The following is a 20,518-nucleotide window of genomic DNA, read 5'->3' as shown; positions in this document are numbered from 1 at the left end:
GAAGACAAGTCCAGAGGTCAAATTTTTTTTTTTCAAATTAAAGTATATTACATTAGCTTTAATTTAAGGTATATATAAAATTGTCAGTCTTTCCGGAACATTTTCAAAAGTTAAGTTGAAAAAGTTAATTTTTTGTAAAAAAGTTACCATTTTGAAACCCCATCCTTTGGGCTGTTAAAGAGTCAAATGTTCACAAAAATATATAAAATGATAGGTAATTATCTAAGGTATCTATAAAAAAAAAATTATATTGATTCGGTCATTTTTAAAAAAGTTATGGCAATTTTAAGTAAAAAAAAATGAAAAAATATCGAAAATTAGCGATTTTTAATTTGTAATTTTTGTAATTTGTAAATTTGTAATTTTTTGGGGGATTTCCCCCGTTTACGAGGAACGAGGGATTTTTTTTCAATTTTTGAGGATAATGTCTTCAACTAGATACGATTTGTGATCTTTTGACATATTTTTCATCAAAATCGGTTCAGTGAGAGCTGAGATTGAGCGTATACAGACACAAAAAAAAAACATATCATAGTAAAATTAATACCTTCTCAGCTTCGCATCGAAGCTAATATACCAAATGATAGGTAAAAACATCATAAAATTATATTAGCATATCTTTCAATGTCATTCAAACTCACCACACCACATACTTTTTCAATAAGTTAATTTTTTTTCTCACACTATAATTCTCTAGAACAATATAACAAAACAAAGTTTACCGGGATAGTTAAATATAAATTCCAATATAATAATGTAAATCAAATATAATTTTAATATTGAATGTTCATATATAAAAACATACAATATTTTGTGCTTTAAAAAATAAGTACTTATACCATACATAGAAAATTATGCCCATTTCTATTAAATTACTAAATTAATCTCGAATATTTTTACTACTATATATTAAATTACTTATAGATTTAAAAAAATTCAGAACAAGGATATTTTAACTTCATAATATTTGATCCAAACAATTGAATGCATTTTCCGATATCTATAATAATACACGCATATAACATTTTAATACTTTTATAACTCTTATTTTCTTATCATTCTTAAATCCAAAATAATACATTTAGACAAAATAAAAAACAAACAAAAAGATCAAGCTCTAAGAAATATTAGTTTAATTGATGATTATCCACAAATAGAAAAATTTTAATTAATAAAAGANTGATGATTATCCACAAATAGAACAATTTAAATTAATAAAAGGAATAATATATGAAAATTCCAATGAATTAGAAGTAAGATTTCCACAAAATATATTTAAATATTCAGAACCGTCTGAATTGTCTCAAATTAGAAATTCATTTGTCCAAAATCACATAGATATAACTAAAAAAGAGTTCAGAAAACTATTAGGCTTAAATAATAAAATACAATTCTCATTTGTCGATCTAAAAGTTGATGGAGATTATCACATTCTAGTTCATAATACAGATAGATTTATGCGTGACATAAAAATATTACGTGCGTAAAGTGAGCAATTTCTAGCCAGCAATTTCTTATCAATTTAAAAATGCGGTAACAACTAAGTAACCAAATATTTGTTACTACATTACACTACTAGGAGCGCTGAATATAAAGTGAAATTATTAAACCAAAATTCTTATAACTATATAAAGAACTAAATCATGGAATATATAAAAAATTTCAATTTAAAATTAACACCACTAGAGGGCACTTCAAAAAAAGACATACAATACTAAACAAAGAATCACAATCTATAATGGATAACAAAATACACAATTTTAATATAATTACAATATACATTAATATTATACAGCAATAATATGTAAAAAGTAAAAAATATATAATACACAAAATTAATAAACCACAATCACATAAAATATCAACAAATTTTCAATATTTACATCAATAGCTAAATAGAGAAAAAAATAATTAATTCATTAGATATTATAATAAAAAGATGTAGAATTACATAAGCTTTTTTTTAGTATATAAAAAGTTACTGGAAACCCTTCGGATCAATTTTGAATTTGCAGAAAATTGATGCCGCAATGTTGATTACAATTACATAACAAAAAATTGTTGGAACATTCATGTGCATAATTAATTCACATGGACGTCTTTGGGCACTTAGATATTGTTGATATTATTAAACAATTAAATATGATTGTAGCTATTTTTGTAGATGATGGGATTATAGCAGCAACAAATAATAGCCACCCCATTCAAATGAAGGCTTAGGTGCATCTAAAAAAACATGTTTAAGATAGCTGATTGTGTTTTCTTTCGTCATAAAAAATACAGAAGGCCGTATTTATGCGGAAAAAAAATGAGCGGAACATGAATTATCCGGAAAAAATACGGGACGTATATTACTGGAACTGTATAATTATAGAAACTTTAAAACCGGACTGTAAAATTCAGAATTGTAAAATCCCGGACCGTATAAATATGGAATATAAAATGCCTGACTGTAGATTACCGGACTTCTAAAATTAGGAACGTAGAACGCCGAACCGTAGAAATTCGGAAAATATTGTTATAAGTGGTTCTCAATGTACTCTTTCGTTCCATATAGTTTTATTTCATAAATATCTACTGAAGTTCAGTGATTCGGAATGAAATTTCAGTAACAAAAAATTATTATTAATTAGAAGATTGAACATTGTGTTTTAAAATTATTTAAAAAATATTTTTTTATTTAAATATAATTATAAAAATCATAGTATACATAGAACACAGCTATTTGTAACTATTTGACCAGCTGTGCATTTTAAAGAACATATTTATGAAACATACCTACCAAAAAGGTACAACAATCTACCTCATATTTGAAAACGTGAAATCTTTTTAGACTTTAGTGTTTGGTAGTTTTTATTAAATATTATTATAAAACAAAGTTGATTGTTTTAAAACACTAATAGTTTACATAATTGACAAACATATTTTTAGATTTTATTCTTGAAAAAAAAAGAACAAATAATGAAAATAATTTATATCCTGGTGTGCAAAAATTAGTTAATGAGACAAAACAATAGTCTCGGGGCAACTTGCGATATTGAAGTAAAAGTCTGTTGATTTCTTAAGGACGTCATTTAAATGCCAAACGCTCGATTGAGTGACAGATACAATATAATTATGAATATTACAAATTTAACTTTAAATAGAAGTTGATCTATTATTATTTGAGTACTTTAATATAAACATTCATATACACATATTTATGTATAATATAGAGTGGTCCTTATATATACTTCGTGATTTTTTTTTTAAATTAATTTAATCGGTCAAGTAATCGGAATTTTGTTCTAAACAGCATACAGAAAATATTGGTGAATTTTGAGGTCAATACCTTCACGTACCTCAAAGGGGTTAAAATTTGACAAAAAGATGTAGAAATCTAGTTAAGCTATTGCATAGCTTTTATTGCAGCTTTGAGCGCGGCGACCGAATCAAGAAATTTCGTAACGTAAACAAACCTAACACCTTCCACTCCGACCCTAGCCGACTATTATGCCGACCGTAGCCGACTATTATTTGTTATTTTTATCGGACTCTCTATAAAGAAGTTTCATTTCAAAAAAAATTATATTGATTTGTTGATTTTTGAAAAAGTTATGAAAATTAAAAAAAAAAAAATTTCAATAATTACTAAAATTACTATTTTTTAAATTTTAATTTTTTTTGGAGATTTCTCCCATTTACAGGGAACGAGGGAAATTTTTTCAATTTTTAGGGCAACGTATTCAACTAGATACGATTTGTGATTTTTTAAGGTATTGTTGAAAGAAATCGGTCCGATGTGAGCTGAGAAAAAGTGGCGACAGACACAAAAAAAAACACATTATAGTAAAATTAATACCTACTCAGTTTCGCATCGAAACTAATAAATATTTCATGCAAATAAATATTGAACTATTTTTTTTAAATTTTAAATATAAATTGAACTAATTGAAGGTCAAAGTATGGATACTCTTTTGAAACGAATACTTTTTTAAAGAGTTTAAGATACTAAACAAATACTTTTATGAAAAATATTTTAAATACTAGTTAAATAATTTCATTTAAATGTTTTTGGAATGCATATAAATTAATTAAACAATTTTTTTTAAGACCAAAGGCACAATAGGTGTGGATACTTAAAATTTTAGGTTTTTATCTCTGAAAAGATGAAAAAAAATGATTTAACTACATATTATTGTAGAGTTTTTTGAATCAAACAATATTTTCTTTTACGGAAATTAAAAATTTTCAATATTTTCTAAGATAATTTCTTGGATTAAATATCAAAGAATGTCTTATCCTTAATTAAAACCTGTATAATATATTTGATATATTTTTTCATAAGATAATTTAACCAACAAACATGGAATTGAAGAAATTTTTGTTAAGTCTTATTGTGATATGTCTGGTAAATAGTTTTTGTCTGTCATGTACCAAAAAATTATAAATCAATTTTATCAATCAGGTTAGTTTTCTGCTCTATTGAAATATCGATTAGCAACAATCATTATTGAAATTTTTTAATTGTTTTTGTCCTTCAGAATAATTGGTAAAATTGAATTATAAGCTTACTGAAAAGTACTTAGGCACTACCAAATAGATAATATAATTTTTTTTATACTTATATTACTAACTAAATTATAACACAAAAATAAACTCATAAATTTTGAAATTTAAATTACTCTTTTCAAAATCTTATGATTTTAAAATTATAATATGATCGTAAAAAATAGTTTATTTTCAATTAAATTAACCTGACTTTATTTAACTATAAAATTTATTTTGTTAGCTTATATGTTTAGAATTGCGTACTAAACTTATGATGGATCCTAGTAATTACTAAAATGTATTCTTAACCTCTATTTGTAAAAAAAAAATAATCATTCCTCACTAAAGATTTTTTATACTTCACGAAGAATTTTATATACACTATATTTTAGTGATAGTAAATAGAATATATTGTAGTAATAATACATTTTATTATCACAAAAGTTGATTATAACAGGAATAAATTTTATCCAAAATTTCATGGAAGAAATAATAAATGTCATGAGATTTTTAATGTTTGATAAATAATGATTGCGATTTTTCAAATTTTTGGAACTAATGATATTTTTCCGTAAAAATAGGGGAGAGTGTTGTACCTTGGACCGCTTGTACCTTGGACTAATGTAAATATTTTATAAAATATTGGGAGAAAACAAAATCTCATGGATGAAATTTACGTCATTAGTTCTACTACAATAAATAATTTAGATAATGATAAGAAAAATGCGCGTATTTTTTTGATAAGCAGCAAACCATTTCTTATAAAAAAAAAAACAATTTTTAAAATTTAAAACATGATTTGTTATGTTCTAATTTTTTAACTCAAATTGATAAGGTAAGTGTTAACCTATGTTAAATATTGTATTTAATTGAATGGTGTGGTCCTTTGTTACGATATAAATGTACAAAATGCCCAAAGAACAATTATTTAAAATTGGAACTTGAATGTACCTTGGACCAAAAAAAAAATTGTACCTTGGACCATCCATTAATTGTTCATAAATTAATATTTCATTACGAATTATTATTTAATTGCTTGTAGATTAGTACAATTAAAATGCCTAGAAGCAAACGAGGTATTAAAAGAGTATTACCCAATCAAACTCATTTAGAGAGTGCTGTTAATGATGTTCAAGCAAAGAATCTAACACTATCAGAAGCTGTGAGTATTTATAATGTATCTAAAACCACATTGTTACGGCACATTAAATTGTTCAAGAGTTTGAATACAGATAATTATAAGTACACATCCAAAATTAATCATCGTCAAGTATTCACAGTAGATGAAGAAAAAAAATTAGTTGAATACTTAAAAATGTCTGCGAGGTTACAGTACGGTCTTACCAAAACTGATACTAGAAAATTAGCATATCAGTTTGCAGTTAGTAATGGTAAACATGTGAAAGAATGGGATAAATCTGAAGAAGCTGGCAAGGAATGGATGAGAGGTTTTTTTAGCCGCAATAATACACTATCCCTCAGGAAACCTGAGCCTACTAGTATGTCACGAGCCACCAGCTTTAATAAATTTAATGTTTCTGCTTTTTTCAACAATCTTATTAATTGTTTATCCCGAAGTCATTTTACTCCTGATCGTATTTATAATTTGGATGAAACAGGGAATTCTACAGTCCATGTACCTCCAAAAATCATTGCCACTAAGGGGAGTAAACAAGTTGGCTGTATGACCTCAGGTGAACGGGGCATAAATGTTACCATGATTTGTGCTATAAATGCTGCTGGGAACCATGTTCCACCCATGATTATATTTCCAAGGAAAAAATGTACAGATCCTATGTTGTTACAAGTACCACCGGGTACAATTGGAGGTGCAAATCCATCTGGATGGTCAAATGATTTAATATTTGTACAGTACTTGCATCATTTTATTAAACATACAAAGCCATCTGTTGAAAATAAAATCTTATTAATAATGGACAATCATGAATCTCACATAACAGTAGGAGCTATTAAGTTGGCTAGAGAAAACCATATCATTTTTTTAACACTTCCACCTCATACGTCCCACAAACTCCAGCCTCTTGACCGAACAGTATTTGGCCCTTATAAAACTTTCTATAATCAGGCTGTAAAGGAGTGGATGGTGGAAAATAAGCGTCCGATCACTATATATAATATAGGTGAATGTATAACAAAAGCATATGGCCGAGCATTTTCTGTTCATAATATAACAAAAGGATTTCAAGTGACAGGAATTTTTCCTTTGAATGAAGGGATATTTGGCGATGATGAATTTCTACCATCCTATGTGACTGATCGCCCAATCTACAACAATAATATAACTGATGACACTACTCAAGATGCAATTCAAACAGAACCACGATCTGGCCCATCTAATAGTTTGATGACAATTGAAACTGAATCAAAAACTGGCTTGTCTAATGAATCTGATGAAACACATCCACTGCCTACCCTAATTACTTCAAGACATAATCTAGGCATAGTAAAATCAATTGTTAGTCCAGAAGACATACGACCATTTCCCAAAGCACCTGAAAGGAAACTGAATGTGACTCAGAAAGGTAGAAAAAAGGGTAGAACCCGTATTCTAACAGACACTCCAGAAAAAAATGAAGTAGAATTAAATAAAAAACAAAAAACACTGACAAAGCCAAAAATTAAATTAGTTAAAAAAAAATCTATTAGAAAAAAATTAAAGTTTGTGACCATTGATGAAAGCAGTGAAGAAGATTGTGAAAATTAATGAAATTACCAAATAATTATAATAACAAGAAGACTGTTTCTATAAGTTTATTTGTAAGACTGAAAGATTTAAATTATTACCTATTAAGTTTTAAGAAGACTGTTTTTTAAGACTAAAAATTGTTATTATATTGTCATTGTTATTAATATTGTTATTGTCTATATTGTTATTTTATTTTGTTTTCATTTTATTATAAAAAAAATAAAGACTTAAGAGTTAATGTGAAACTGAAGTTTATTTATTTTGTCTTAGTACCTAGATTCTGATTTAGGTACCTTGCAATTGCAGCCCTTCCATAAATACCACCTTTGTGAAGCTCCCGTCGTACAGGTTTTGTCGAAACAGTATTACCTAAGTGAGCGTTAAGTTCTGCTGTAACTTTAGCCGCAGTAGTTTTATGTTTTCTTGTCACAATCCGTTTTAATGTTCGTTGGTCCCTGTCAGTCAACTTTGGATTTCGCCCACTATTCCTTTTCGCCGATGATGTATTATACACTAATATGTTATAAATACATTTGTACATAATATAAAACTATTTTTGAAACGAAGTATGCATATTTCAATGCAAATCAAGGTACAATACCCCAAATACCAAGGTACAATATATGTTGTACCTTGGCCAATTTTTTATGTTTTTAAAAAACAAATTTTAATTTAAAAAATAATTGATATTTTGGCTTTAAAAAAAATTACCATATACTTATGTGTATTGTCTAAATGAATATTAAAAATGAACATTTAATATTCAAAATTGAAGGTACTAGAATTTTTTTTATAAAAATGGTGCCAAGGTACAACACTCTCCCCTACAGTCCGAAATTCTACGATCCGGCTCTTCATTCTCCGTGATTATACGTTCCGTAATTCTGTGGTCTGTTATGTGTCTTTCCATCAATATATGGTTCGGCATTGTACTTTCCGTCTTTCTACGGTCTGTAAATATTTGTTCAGAAATATTATTTTCCGTTATTATACATTCCAATAATATTTTATTCGTATTTATATAGCCCCCCGAGAATACTTTAATAAAAATATATCTACAAAACAATAAATGTCCACAAGTTTTAACAAATCTAATAATTTTTAATATTCTTTTATTATTTTACGTTATTTTTTTTTAAAATATTTTTTCAGTTTTGGTCTATGTTAAAAGCATATTTTTTTATTATTTTAACGATAGAAAAAAAATTTTAATTTTAAAATTTATTTAAAATTTTAATATTGTATTAATAATTTGCCATTTTAAATCAATAAATTTTATGCTATTCTCGATATGGCCAAATTTTTTTACACGTTTAGGTTGTTTAAAAATAATACTTATTTTTATATGTAAACTTTGTTATTTACTTAAGGGTTGCTCTTTTTAAATTGAAAAATAATAATAATAAATTATGTCAGTGATTTTATATATATACTCCAAATTAATCGAAAAATTGTAATTAGTTATTTAGAATATAAAAACATATTATTATTAATACTACATTAAAAGTAAAAATGGAAGTGAGTAATACACTATACACAATATGCTTGTTTAAAATCTAAAAATTTATCATTTTATTCTAGAATTGGCAATTGATGAATTTTTTGTTGATAATATCCTTTTTGATATTTAATGAAGGTAAATTCTATTTTACAATTTTTATGTATTAGTCTGAAGTTTTTTTCATTTAGGAATTACTTAAGATTCGCTATGCATATATCCATCTAGTTATACAAGTGTTGCAGCATATTCGAACATGAAAACTTTAGATCTAAATGAAATTTTACATTAATTTTTAATTAATGTATAAGGTTATACATTGGAGCTATCAAAGTTTTATAATAAATAATACTTTCTTAATTTGCTGGAAAATATTTTTTCCTTAATAATTACATAAAAAAATTCGAAAGCACAGTGAGGTCACGGCACAGTGTGACATGGCATTGTTGAAACAATTATAGATAATATCTGACATTGATTAAAATCATTGTTATAAGAAATATTTCGAAGCAAATCTGTAGATTGTGTTCCTTATCGATCAAAATCATTTATTAAATCTTACTGAAAATTTTCTATTTAATGATATTAATTTCAAACTTGCAAAGGTTAAAAGTTCATTTTTAAATTATAAACTTTCATAAGAATCAACTTTAAAAGACCAAAAAAAATAGGTTAAATATGAAATGTTGAATCGAAGTTTTGCATAGATTATTTTTAACATATTCAAAATCAATGTTTAAATGTAAATTTATTTTACATTATACTCGTTATAATATAACGAGTATAATATTTGTTTTTATAAATTAGTAATAATCTTTAAAAAAAAGCAATGGAAATTAATCTATTTGAAATCAGCGTAAAACGTGGTTAACCAAAGTATACTTTGGTTTATGCTGATTAAAAAATGTTTCATTTTAGTAATATAATTTTACTGTGTAATTTAGTATAAAAACAAATTTTATACTTTTATTATTTGTGCAAATATTTATTTAAAAAATGTTTTTTTTTGAAGTTACCATTTTTTACTGGTATTTGTCTAAATTTCTAAAATTAAGGGATTTTTTCTAATATTTTATAACTATTAGTTCAACTAGATTCTAATCGGTATTTTTGACGTATTATCATCAAAATTGGACCAGTGAACAATTTTTTTTTTACTATAAAGTATATTATTTGTTACGATTACCCAGAAATTAAACAATAATTGTTCGCTGTTAATATCAGACTATACTAATAATATAATAAATTATTAGCTGTTCTAATTANTACGATTACCCAGAAATTAAACAATAATTGTTCGCTGTTAATATCAGACTATACTAATAATATAATAAATTATTAGCTGTTCTTATTAGGCGGACATCACCGTACTTAATTAATATTATATAAGCAATCTTTCAATATTATATATATATACAAAAATAGTCTAATCAGATCCGACCCGTCTTCTTCCGTCTCAGCTCATCCTTGACTTCACCAACTGTGTGCCGTAATATAACTGTAATAAGACTGAACCGAAGACCATAAGACCCAAAATACCAAAAATAAGGAACCAATAATGGGCCACTCTATATGTGCTGCACATAAATCTCGTAACAGCAAAAAAAACTTTGAGCAAAACCGAACATAGCATACATACCGTCGAGATAACAACTGGGTTTCTAGCAGGTGCCGTCACTACTCGATGCCGAAATAGGTTGGTGGTGGAAACGGCCGATAAAACCAGTTGTCTCCACCACGCCTAATTACCTGACTCGAACATTATATAACCATTAATTTAAGATATATATCAAAGTGACAGTATTACCGAAACTTTTTCAAAAATTAAATTGAAGTAGTCCTAGTTTCTGTACGCAAGTTTAAAATGTGATTTCCTCTATTTAAGGGGAATGAGGGAATTTTTTAANAGTAGTCCTAGTTTCTGTACGCAAGTTTAAAATGTGATTTCCTCTATTTAAGGGGAATGAGGGAATTTTTTAAAAATTTTTAGGGTAATGTCTTCGACTAGATACAATTTATGTTTTTTTGCCGTATTTTGTTGTTCAACAAAATACGTCCCGTAAAAGCTGAGAATGAGTGGTTACAGTCGCAAAAAAAAACATATAATAAAATTAATACCTCTCAGCTTCGTATCGAAGCTAAAATTTTAAAATAGCCTTTTCATAAAGTAGATTATTAAAGAAATAATTTGGTAAAAAATATCTTATTAATTATCAGTACTAAATTTTTTGCGGCATTTAAAAATTTTTGATAATATGAATTTGTAATATTTATTTTTACGATACCAAAAATTAAAAAGTGTATTAAGAAACCTCCCACCTCCTTAAGAAATTTTGGAAGAATTATACAATTTCTATATGGTCAACTAAGAAATTGAAAAAAACAAAAATGAACTATAAAAATATTTAAAATTGGCAATTGATCTGATTACTCTCTAAGGTGTGATAGATTTATTTTGTTTAGTAACGAAAAAATTCAACTTATCCGGGTTCATTTTTATTTAAAAATTCTCACAAGTACCCCCAAAATTTGAATGAGACTTGTAATTTTAAATACTTTTAATTCTTAATGTTTTTCTTTAGCTATTACAATAAAAAAAAAGAAAACCCAGCACAGTGGGGTCGTGGCACAGTAGAATCGTAGCATAGTTGGGTCTACTATAGATGATATCTGACAGAGATTAAAATCACTATAGTAAAAAACGCTTCGATGTAAATCTGTAGATAGTATATAATTTTAAAAAAATGATGAATTTTTTTTACTTATTCTTATTGATTTTGCAATGATGTTTTTAATTTTATTTTTGTGTCTTACCACTTTTTCTCATCTCTCATGGAACCTATTTCTTTCAACGATACGCAAAAGATCACAAAACGTATCTAGTAGAAGACATTACCCTCAAAAATTGAAAAATTTTTCCTAATTTTTTGTAAATTTGAACCTTTACCTGCCCACAGGGGGGATTAAAAATGATAACTTATTCACAAAACATTTACTCTTTCAATTGAACTTGTTAAAGTGTTCCGGAAATACTGACACTTTTATCTTCTCCTTCAACAGCTCAACGGTCTATTAAGGACCTGCGCTACCACTATTAAGTCCAGTTCAACGTTGCATGCTCATTTATCAGTCTCATATCCTTTTCTACGGAGTCTTTCCATCGTGTTCTTGGTCTCCCAAGTAGACGCTTCTTATTTATTTTCTCTATCAGAACATTTTTTAATACATCTCCATTAGCTTTCCAAACATGTCCAAGCCACTCTAGACGTTTACACATTATATATGTTAGTATATTTGGTTTTCCATACAGGTCATACAGCTCCTCATTGTGTCTCTTTTCATAAATTCCCAGGTTGTCATTGTACACCAGTCCATATATATTTCTTAATATTTTCCTTTCCCATCGTATAGCAAGTTTTCTATTGTCATCTTTTGTCGTGGATCAAGTCTCACATACATAGGTTACTATTGGCCTAAGATAGCTTGTGTACAGTGTGGTTTTTGACTTTTGACTGACACTTTTATATATACCTTAAATTAAAGCTAATGTAATATACTTTATTAAAATTAAAAATTATTTAAAATTAAACACTATCTACAGATTTTTATCACTGTCAGATATCATCTATACTGGACCCCACTATGCCACGTCCCACTGTGCTAGGTTTTTTTTTATTAATCTTGATGTCTGTTTTCACCATAAAAACAAAATAAAGTCCAAAATTCTAATTTATTTTATAAAGTATATTATATAATATTTAATTTAAGATATATATAATAGTGTCAGTATTTCCGGAACGCTTTCCAAAATTAAGTTGAGAAAGTTCTACTTTCTATATGCATTGGTAAGTTTTGAATCCCCTTGTATTANAAAAAAAAAAATTATAGTAAAATTAATATCATCTCAGCTTTGCATCGAAGCTAAAATTCATTTGTTTTATTACGTCGTAAAAAATTATATCATTCTTACAAAAAAACTGTAAATACTATTTAAAACAAATACATGTGTTCATTTTAATTATTTTCGGAAAATTTGACATTTTTTGTTTAATATATTTTAAAATACTAGTTCGCAATATTACTATATTTTTTTAAATCCAAAGAGATATTTTGTCCAAGAATCAACTTGCTTGCAAGAGAATATAGAAAAATTCTATATTAGTCTTTTTCAAAAGTCAAATGCAAGATCATTTATGTTTATATAAAACTACATAAAGATTAATTATATTTTTAATGTGTTTGCTATAAATGGTTTATTTTCAATATTGGTAACAATCGAGATGTTTTAACGAAGACGTTTTTTATTACTACTTGGTAACTGGAATAAAGTGATGTCGTACGTTGGTAGTACCGTGACGTATAGTAACTCAAATAAAAAGAATAGAAGTAAAAATAGATTAGGTTGCGGGTGAGGTGAGTTACTATATATTTTTAATAATGATATTTTTCGGGTATGAGTACGAAGGTTTATGAGAATAATGAAAAGTAATAGAAAGACACAGTGATCTTTTAGTGATCACTTAATCTTTCTATGTTTTTACTTTAACTTGTTCTTACTTTTTTTATCCCTCTTATATATTCCTATTTTGTTAATTTTTATAGCTTTATAAATATGCATGAAGTTTCACAAACGCTATTGTTATCCCTTTATTAAATTGATATTATTATTCGAGAGGGGCGGTAGGGCCGAGTCGGTAACAGGGCAGAACTTGACGCGCACTGCCTCGTGGTTTCTAAACTTGGTCACGGGCGGCTTCATTTGCCGAACAAGAAATCAGTTTGGTAATTGCAGTCGCCGTTCCTTTCTCCGGCGACGGACTAATCAATCGTCCCGGAGTATCAATGTTTTAGAAACCTTTTCCTTTGGAATAGGCCGCTATGGCCCTTAATGGGTTTATTAAGCATTAAAAAAAATATTATTTATTACATATTACCTTAAAAATTGATACACAATGTTGAACAATGATTAATTATTTCATTACAATATTGACGTATCTGTGACAGTTTATATTATTATTTATATGTATTTTATTATTTACATAAAAGTTTTAAAATAATATAGTTTATTGTTTAACAAATAATAGTGATGATGTTGCCCATATGTAACAATATGACAATAAATTTACTTGACAAAATAGTTATGATATTACAGTTTATTGCTTAGATAATAATTGTAATGAGAGATCAATGTATCATAAAAGACGTAGACAAAAAAGTACACAAATTAATTAGTACTTTTTAAAGTCAAGTTCGTAGTTTTGGCTCTTCCCGAATTTTTTGGGGTACACTGGTCAGTTTCAATTCCTCCGATTAGTGAGCCATTAAAGGGGTAGTTTTTAGATCCGTTAACATGGTCTAGCTTAAAAGTAGCAGACTGAAGGATGACTACTTGTCAGTCAATAGCAGAACTACCTTTTCACTATACCTACAAAAAGACGGTTAAGCCTAAAAACTAGCCAGCACGCACACTAATTGTTAAGATCGACTAAAGGACCAGCAGTCTAACCTTGATTTTAGCCGCCNGGACCAGCAGTCTAACCTTGACTTTAGCCGCCCACACACACACACACAATTTTAATAACACAGTGAATATAAAGTATTTACACTTAGTACAAGTTTCGAACAGTTATCATTTATTTGCGGAACATAAGAAACACAAAATCAAAATACAATGTAACATAATTAAATTAATCAATTCGAAATACAAAGTTTCACGCGCTAGACGTCCTGACTCGTAACAAGACGTTTCTTAATCAAATCGATAATCCCCTTTTACTTTTTTCGTTTCCTTTTATACATTCATGTGTTCCATCATTGTTAACTTACTTGTCCTGCATTTTTTTTCTGTATGACATTATTGTTTTACTTAAGAATTTAAAATTGCTTACTACAGTGTTAAAAACTTATACTATACTAATATTTTAGCTTCTATGAGAAGGAATAAATTTTACTTTGATAAATTTTTTTTTTTGTCTGTTACCTCTACCTCAGCTCTCACTGAACTGATATTTATTAACAATATGTCAAAAGATCACAAATAGTATCTAGTTGAAGACATTACCCTTAAAAATTTGAAAAAAGTTCGTTCGTTCCCCACAAATGGGTTAACATCCAAAAAAATTACAATTTTAAAAATTGGTAACTTTTGACATTTTTTATATTTGTTACTTAAAACTGTCATAACTTTTTAAAGTTTCTTTTTTAAAATAAATTAGATATTTGATTAGATAACCCGACCCTTTACCTGCCTATATGAAGAAATTCAAAATGATATTTTTTACAAAAAATTAATTTTTTAAATTGACTTTTGAAAGTATTCCGGAAATACTGATACTTTTATATGTTTCTTAAAGTAAAGCTTATGTAATATACTTTATTATGGAAAAATTTATAAAAATTCACGACAATATACAGCTTTTTCCATGGATACAGGATATTTTTAATTCAAGACTTCCAATGGGACTTAATAATGCACCAGAAATTTATCAGGCTGCTATGTGCAAAATTATGGGAAGTTTCACTTATAAAAATAATATTTGCTATTTAGATGATTGCACAGTTTTTGGAAAAACCTTCGATCAATATTTATATTTATTAAATTTAACATTACAGAGATTTAGACAGTATAATTTAAAATTAAAACCATCTGTTTAAGCAACTCGTTATTTAAATAATAAAAACATAGTGGACTGTATTTCAGGATTTCATTTTATTATAATGAATAATTATTTATATTAACAATTATTACCTCATGAAACGGTCCGGCAATGTTACCGGCGCAGCGTATAACGAGCAACTAACTCAATCCCACCATTATCACAAACGATAATTGTATACTAAACATAGGGGCCACCATGAAGAACAGTCTTCAAAATATAATTATAATAAAGGTCATTGTTACCAAATAGAACAAAATAAATTAAACAATCAATTGGAATATAATAGAAATATTTAACCCACAATCAAAAGGGATACTGAAAATAATATTTTTCAGTTCAGTTGTATCTGTCGTATAGAACACTNTTGACTAGAACATAAATAAATAATTGCGCTGACATATTATTACAAAAAAAAATATTAAGAAATAGGTACTACATTAAATTTAAATTACATAATATACAATACATTTTAATCATTTTAAGTAGGATTTGTCGTTATCTTGGATTGGTAATGGACATAACAATCTCACTGCTCTCTTTCTCAGCCCATTTGTTGTGTTGATTGTCGCGACTCGCACTACACCGTCATTGCCCGGAAATGTTTCACTCACGCGGCCCAACTGCCATTGAAAGGGAGGCAAATTTGGATCTTTTATTAAAACCATTGAGCCAATTTTTAAAGTGGAGCTATTCGGTTTATTCCATTTGGAACGCTCCTGCAGCTGACTTAAGTATTCCACACTCCAACGTTTCCAAATTTGTTGCGTAATATGTTATACTTTTTGCCACCGTGTTAACAAATTACTGTTTAAATTACATATTTCGGGTTCCGGCAACGATGATAGTGAGTCACCTATTAAAAAATGACCAGGAGTAAAGACGGATAAGTCAAAAGGATCATTAGATAATGGGGTAAGCGGTCGTGAATTTAAACACGCCTCAATCTGCACCAACAGTATGTAAAACNGTAAATAATTATCGGTCTCTTTTGGGTTATTATCAAAATGTACGTGGTTTACGGACAAAACTTGCAGAATTAAAATGTAATATTCCACTATGCAAAGTCGACTTTTTTGTATTAACGGAAACGTGGCTAAATGATTCAATTTTAGATTCAGAGCTTAGCTTTGATAACTATATAGTCTATCGTGTTGACCGGAGTGATAAAACCAGTTCATGTTTGAGAGGTGGTGGAGTAGCAATCTGTGTGAATAAATGTTTATTTTCAGAAATCATAAAGATCCCCACTGATAATGTTGAACAGTTGTTTGTAACTGTAAATAGTGGTGGTAATTTAAAATATATTATTGGTGCATGCTATATACCACCTGGGAGCTCAGTTAGTGTCTACTCAGCTCATGCTGATACTGTGCAGTCTATTTTATCTAGTGTTGTTAAAACCAATTTTACTTTTATTTTAATGGGAGATTACAATTTAGGTGATACAAAATTCTATAATGATGACCATGGCATGATTTACGATGGCGCTCGATCAGTTAAAGTAGATGTTATTTATGAGTGCTTTTCATCTTTAAACTTGTATCAGGTCAACACAATTCCTAATATATACAATTCATATCTGGATTTAATATTTTCTAATACAAATTTGATCACTGTCAATACCTCAACAGATATATTGGTGACATTAGACCCATACCATCGGCTTTGTTAGTTGAGTTACAACGTAGTAACAATTATCAGCATTCATGCCCCTTGAATTGGTATTATAATTTTAAACGTGGTAATTATTGTCAAATGTCTTATTATTTAAGTTCAATTGACTGGTCGATTTTATATAACTATGATGACATTAATAGTGCGCTTGATAAATTTTATGAGATACTCTTACATTCTATCGAGTTATTCGTTCCTAAAGTTTATCCAAAGAAGTTTCCTTTCCCAAGTTGGTTTTCAAAGGAACTTTGTCAATTAATACGTAAAAAAAATGCCCTTCACAAGATTTTCAAAATTAAAAAAGACCAATCAATATATAATGAGTTCTCAGCTATTAGATCTAAATGTAAAAACCTATCAAAAAAATGTTATTCAGATTATATTAACCGTATTCAAAATAATTTAATTGTTAACCCAAAATACTTTTGGAAATTTGTCAAAGATAAAAGAAATAATAACTTACTTCCAAACTCTATGTATTTTGGAAATATAAAGTCAGACAATATGATCAATGTGTCTGAAATGTTTAGTGAGTTCTTTGCTTCTAATTATTCTGTTTCGAAACAAACCGTCCGATCAACGTATCCAAATATTATTTTACCCTCCTCGTTTAGTATAGCCTCATGTGAGATCCCGGTTCTAAAATTGTTTGAAGAACTGCAACGAAATACGGGCACTACTTACGGTCCTGACCTTGTCCCTGGTATCATTTTTAGTTCTTGTCGTTATCCGCTTACTCGTCCAATCCATTTTTTGTTTTCCTTGTCATTGTCTTCGGGTGTTTTTCCAGTACGATGGAAATCAAGTTATATTACACCTATTTTTAAATCAGGTGACAAATCTGATGTGGGTAATTATAGACCTATTTCTAAATTAAGTGTGTTGCCGAAAATATTTGAGAAACTTCTAGAGCCCGAGTTATCATTAAGTTTTAAAAACGTGCTGAATAACTGCCAGCACGGCTTTCGTAGTTCTAAATCAACTATTACTAACCTGCTTGTGTTTTATACTAATATTGTTTCCACTGTTGCAAATGGTGGTCGAGTAGATGCAATTTATACTGATATGAAAAAAGCGTTTGATACATTAAATCACAAGGTATTAATTGATAAATTAAAACATATTGGCATTAAAGACCCACTACTTAAATGGTTAGCTTCATACCTCACAGGCAGACAGCAGCAAGTAAAGATAAATAATATTATCTCTTCCATTATCCATATCCCCTCTGGGGTTCCTCAAGGAGGGCATTTATCTCCATTACTTTTCTTAATTTTCATGAACGATCTTTCTGATGTCTTTCAACATTCAAGCTATTTGTGTTTTGCCGATGATGTAAAAATTTATTCTAACATTCGTACAATTCACGACAGTCATAATCTCCAAGCAGACTTGTGCAGATTTTATAATTGGTGTGTTGTTAATGGTTTATGCTTGAATGTGTCTAAATGTGCTCAGATCACTTTTTGTCGTAAGCGTTCATATGAACTATATGCATATAATATAAATAGTATTAATATCATAAATGTTCCTCATATCAAAGACTTAGGTGTAATTCTTTCTTCGGATTTATCTTTTACTGAACACATTTCATTTATTNTCTGTATGACATTATTGTTTTACTTAAGAATTTAAAATTGCTTACTACAGTGTTAAAAACTTATACTATACTAATATTTTAGCTTCTATGAGAAGGAATAAATTTTACTTTGATAAATTTTTTTTTTTGTCTGTTACCTCTACCTCAGCTCTCACTGAACTGATATTTATTAACAATATGTCAAAAGATCACAAATAGTATCTAGTTGAAGACATTACCCTTAAAAATTTGAAAAAAGTTCGTTCGTTCCCCACAAATGGGTTAACATCCAAAAAAATTACAATTTTAAAAATTGGTAACTTTTGACATTTTTTATATTTGTTACTTAAAACTGTCATAACTTTTTAAAGTTTCTTTTTTAAAATAAATTAGATATTTGATTAGATAACCCGACCCTTTACCTGCCTATATGAAGAAATTCAAAATGATATTTTTTACAAAAAATTAATTTTTTAAATTGACTTTTGAAAGTATTCCGGAAATACTGATACTTTTATATGTTTCTTAAAGTAAAGCTTATGTAATATACTTTATTATGGAAAAATTTATAAAAATTCACGACAATATACAGCTTTTTCCATGGATACAGGATATTTTTAATTCAAGACTTCCAATGGGACTTAATAATGCACCAGAAATTTATCAGGCTGCTATGTGCAAAATTATGGGAAGTTTCACTTATAAAAATAATATTTGCTATTTAGATGATTGCATAGTTTTTGGAAAAACCTTCGATCAATATTTATATTTATTAAATTTAACATTACAGAGATTTAGACAGTATAATTTAAAATTAAAACCATCTGTTTAAGCAACTCGTTATTTAAATAATAAAAACATAGTGGACTGTATTTCAGGATTTCATTTTATTATAATGAATAATTATTTATATTAACAATTATTACCTCATGAAACGGTCCGGCAATGTTACCGGCGCAGCGTATAACGAGCAACTAACTCAATCCCACCATTATCACAAACGATAATTGTATACTAAACATAGGGGCCACCATGAAGAACAGTCTTCAAAATATAATTATAATAAAGGTCATTGTTACCAAATAGAACAAAATAAATTAAACAATCAATTGGAATATAATAGAAATATTTAACCCACAATCAAAAGGGATACTGAAAATAATATAAATAATAAATGATAAAAATTCATTGACTAGAACATAAATAAATAATTGCGCTGACATATTATTACAAAAAAAAATATTAAGAAATAGGTACTACATTAAATTTAAATTACATAATATACAATACATTTTAATCATTTTAAGTAGGATTTGTCGTTATCTTGGATTGGTAATGGACATAACAATCTCACTGCTCTCTTTCTCAGCCCATTTGTTGTGTTGATTGTCGCGACTCGCACTACACCGTCATTGCCCGGAATTGTTTCACTCACGCGGCCCAACTGCCATTGAAAGGGAGGCAAATTTGGATCTTTTATTAAAACCATTGAGCCAATTTTTAAAGTGGAGCTATTCGGTTTATTCCATTTGGAACGCTCCTGCAGCTGACTTAAGTATTCCACACTCCAACGTTTCCAAATTTGTTGCGTAATATGTTATACTTTTTGCCACCGTGTTAACAAATTACTGTTTAAATTACATATTTCGGGTTCCGGCAACGATGATAGTGAGTCACCTATTAAAAAATGACCAGGAGTAAGGACGGATAAGTCAAAAGGATCATTAGATAATGAGGTAAGCGGTCGTGAATTTAAACACGCCTCAATCTGCACCAACAGTATGTAAAATTCATCATATGTTAATTTTACGGATGATACAGTGCGATTTAAATGTTTTTTAATGCTGTGAACTGCAGCCTCCCATAGTCCG

General features: G+C 28.2%; 1 protein-coding gene across 1 annotated transcript in view; it reads left to right on the top strand.

Annotated features, from left to right (window-relative positions):
* The first annotated feature begins 8,704 nt into the window (after positions 1 to 8,704).
* LOC126896298 (uncharacterized) overlaps positions 8,705 to 20,518 on the top strand; it is a 24,274-nt gene continuing 12,460 nt past the window's right edge. The window contains exons 1-2 of the mRNA XM_050668956.1: positions 8,705 to 8,755; positions 8,819 to 8,873. Coding sequence (XP_050524913.1) covers positions 8,750 to 8,755; positions 8,819 to 8,873 — 61 coding nt within the window. The 5' untranslated portion in view covers positions 8,705 to 8,749. The remainder of the gene's footprint in view (positions 8,756 to 8,818; positions 8,874 to 20,518) is intronic.

This window comes from Daktulosphaira vitifoliae, unplaced genomic scaffold, assembly GCF_025091365.1.
Source record: "Daktulosphaira vitifoliae isolate Bord-2020 unplaced genomic scaffold, ASM2509136v1 Scaffold_1, whole genome shotgun sequence".
Taxonomy (NCBI): Eukaryota; Metazoa; Arthropoda; class Insecta; order Hemiptera; family Phylloxeridae; genus Daktulosphaira; species Daktulosphaira vitifoliae.
Note: the sequence above shows the minus strand (reverse complement) of the source record. Positions and strands in the feature narration are given on the sequence as shown.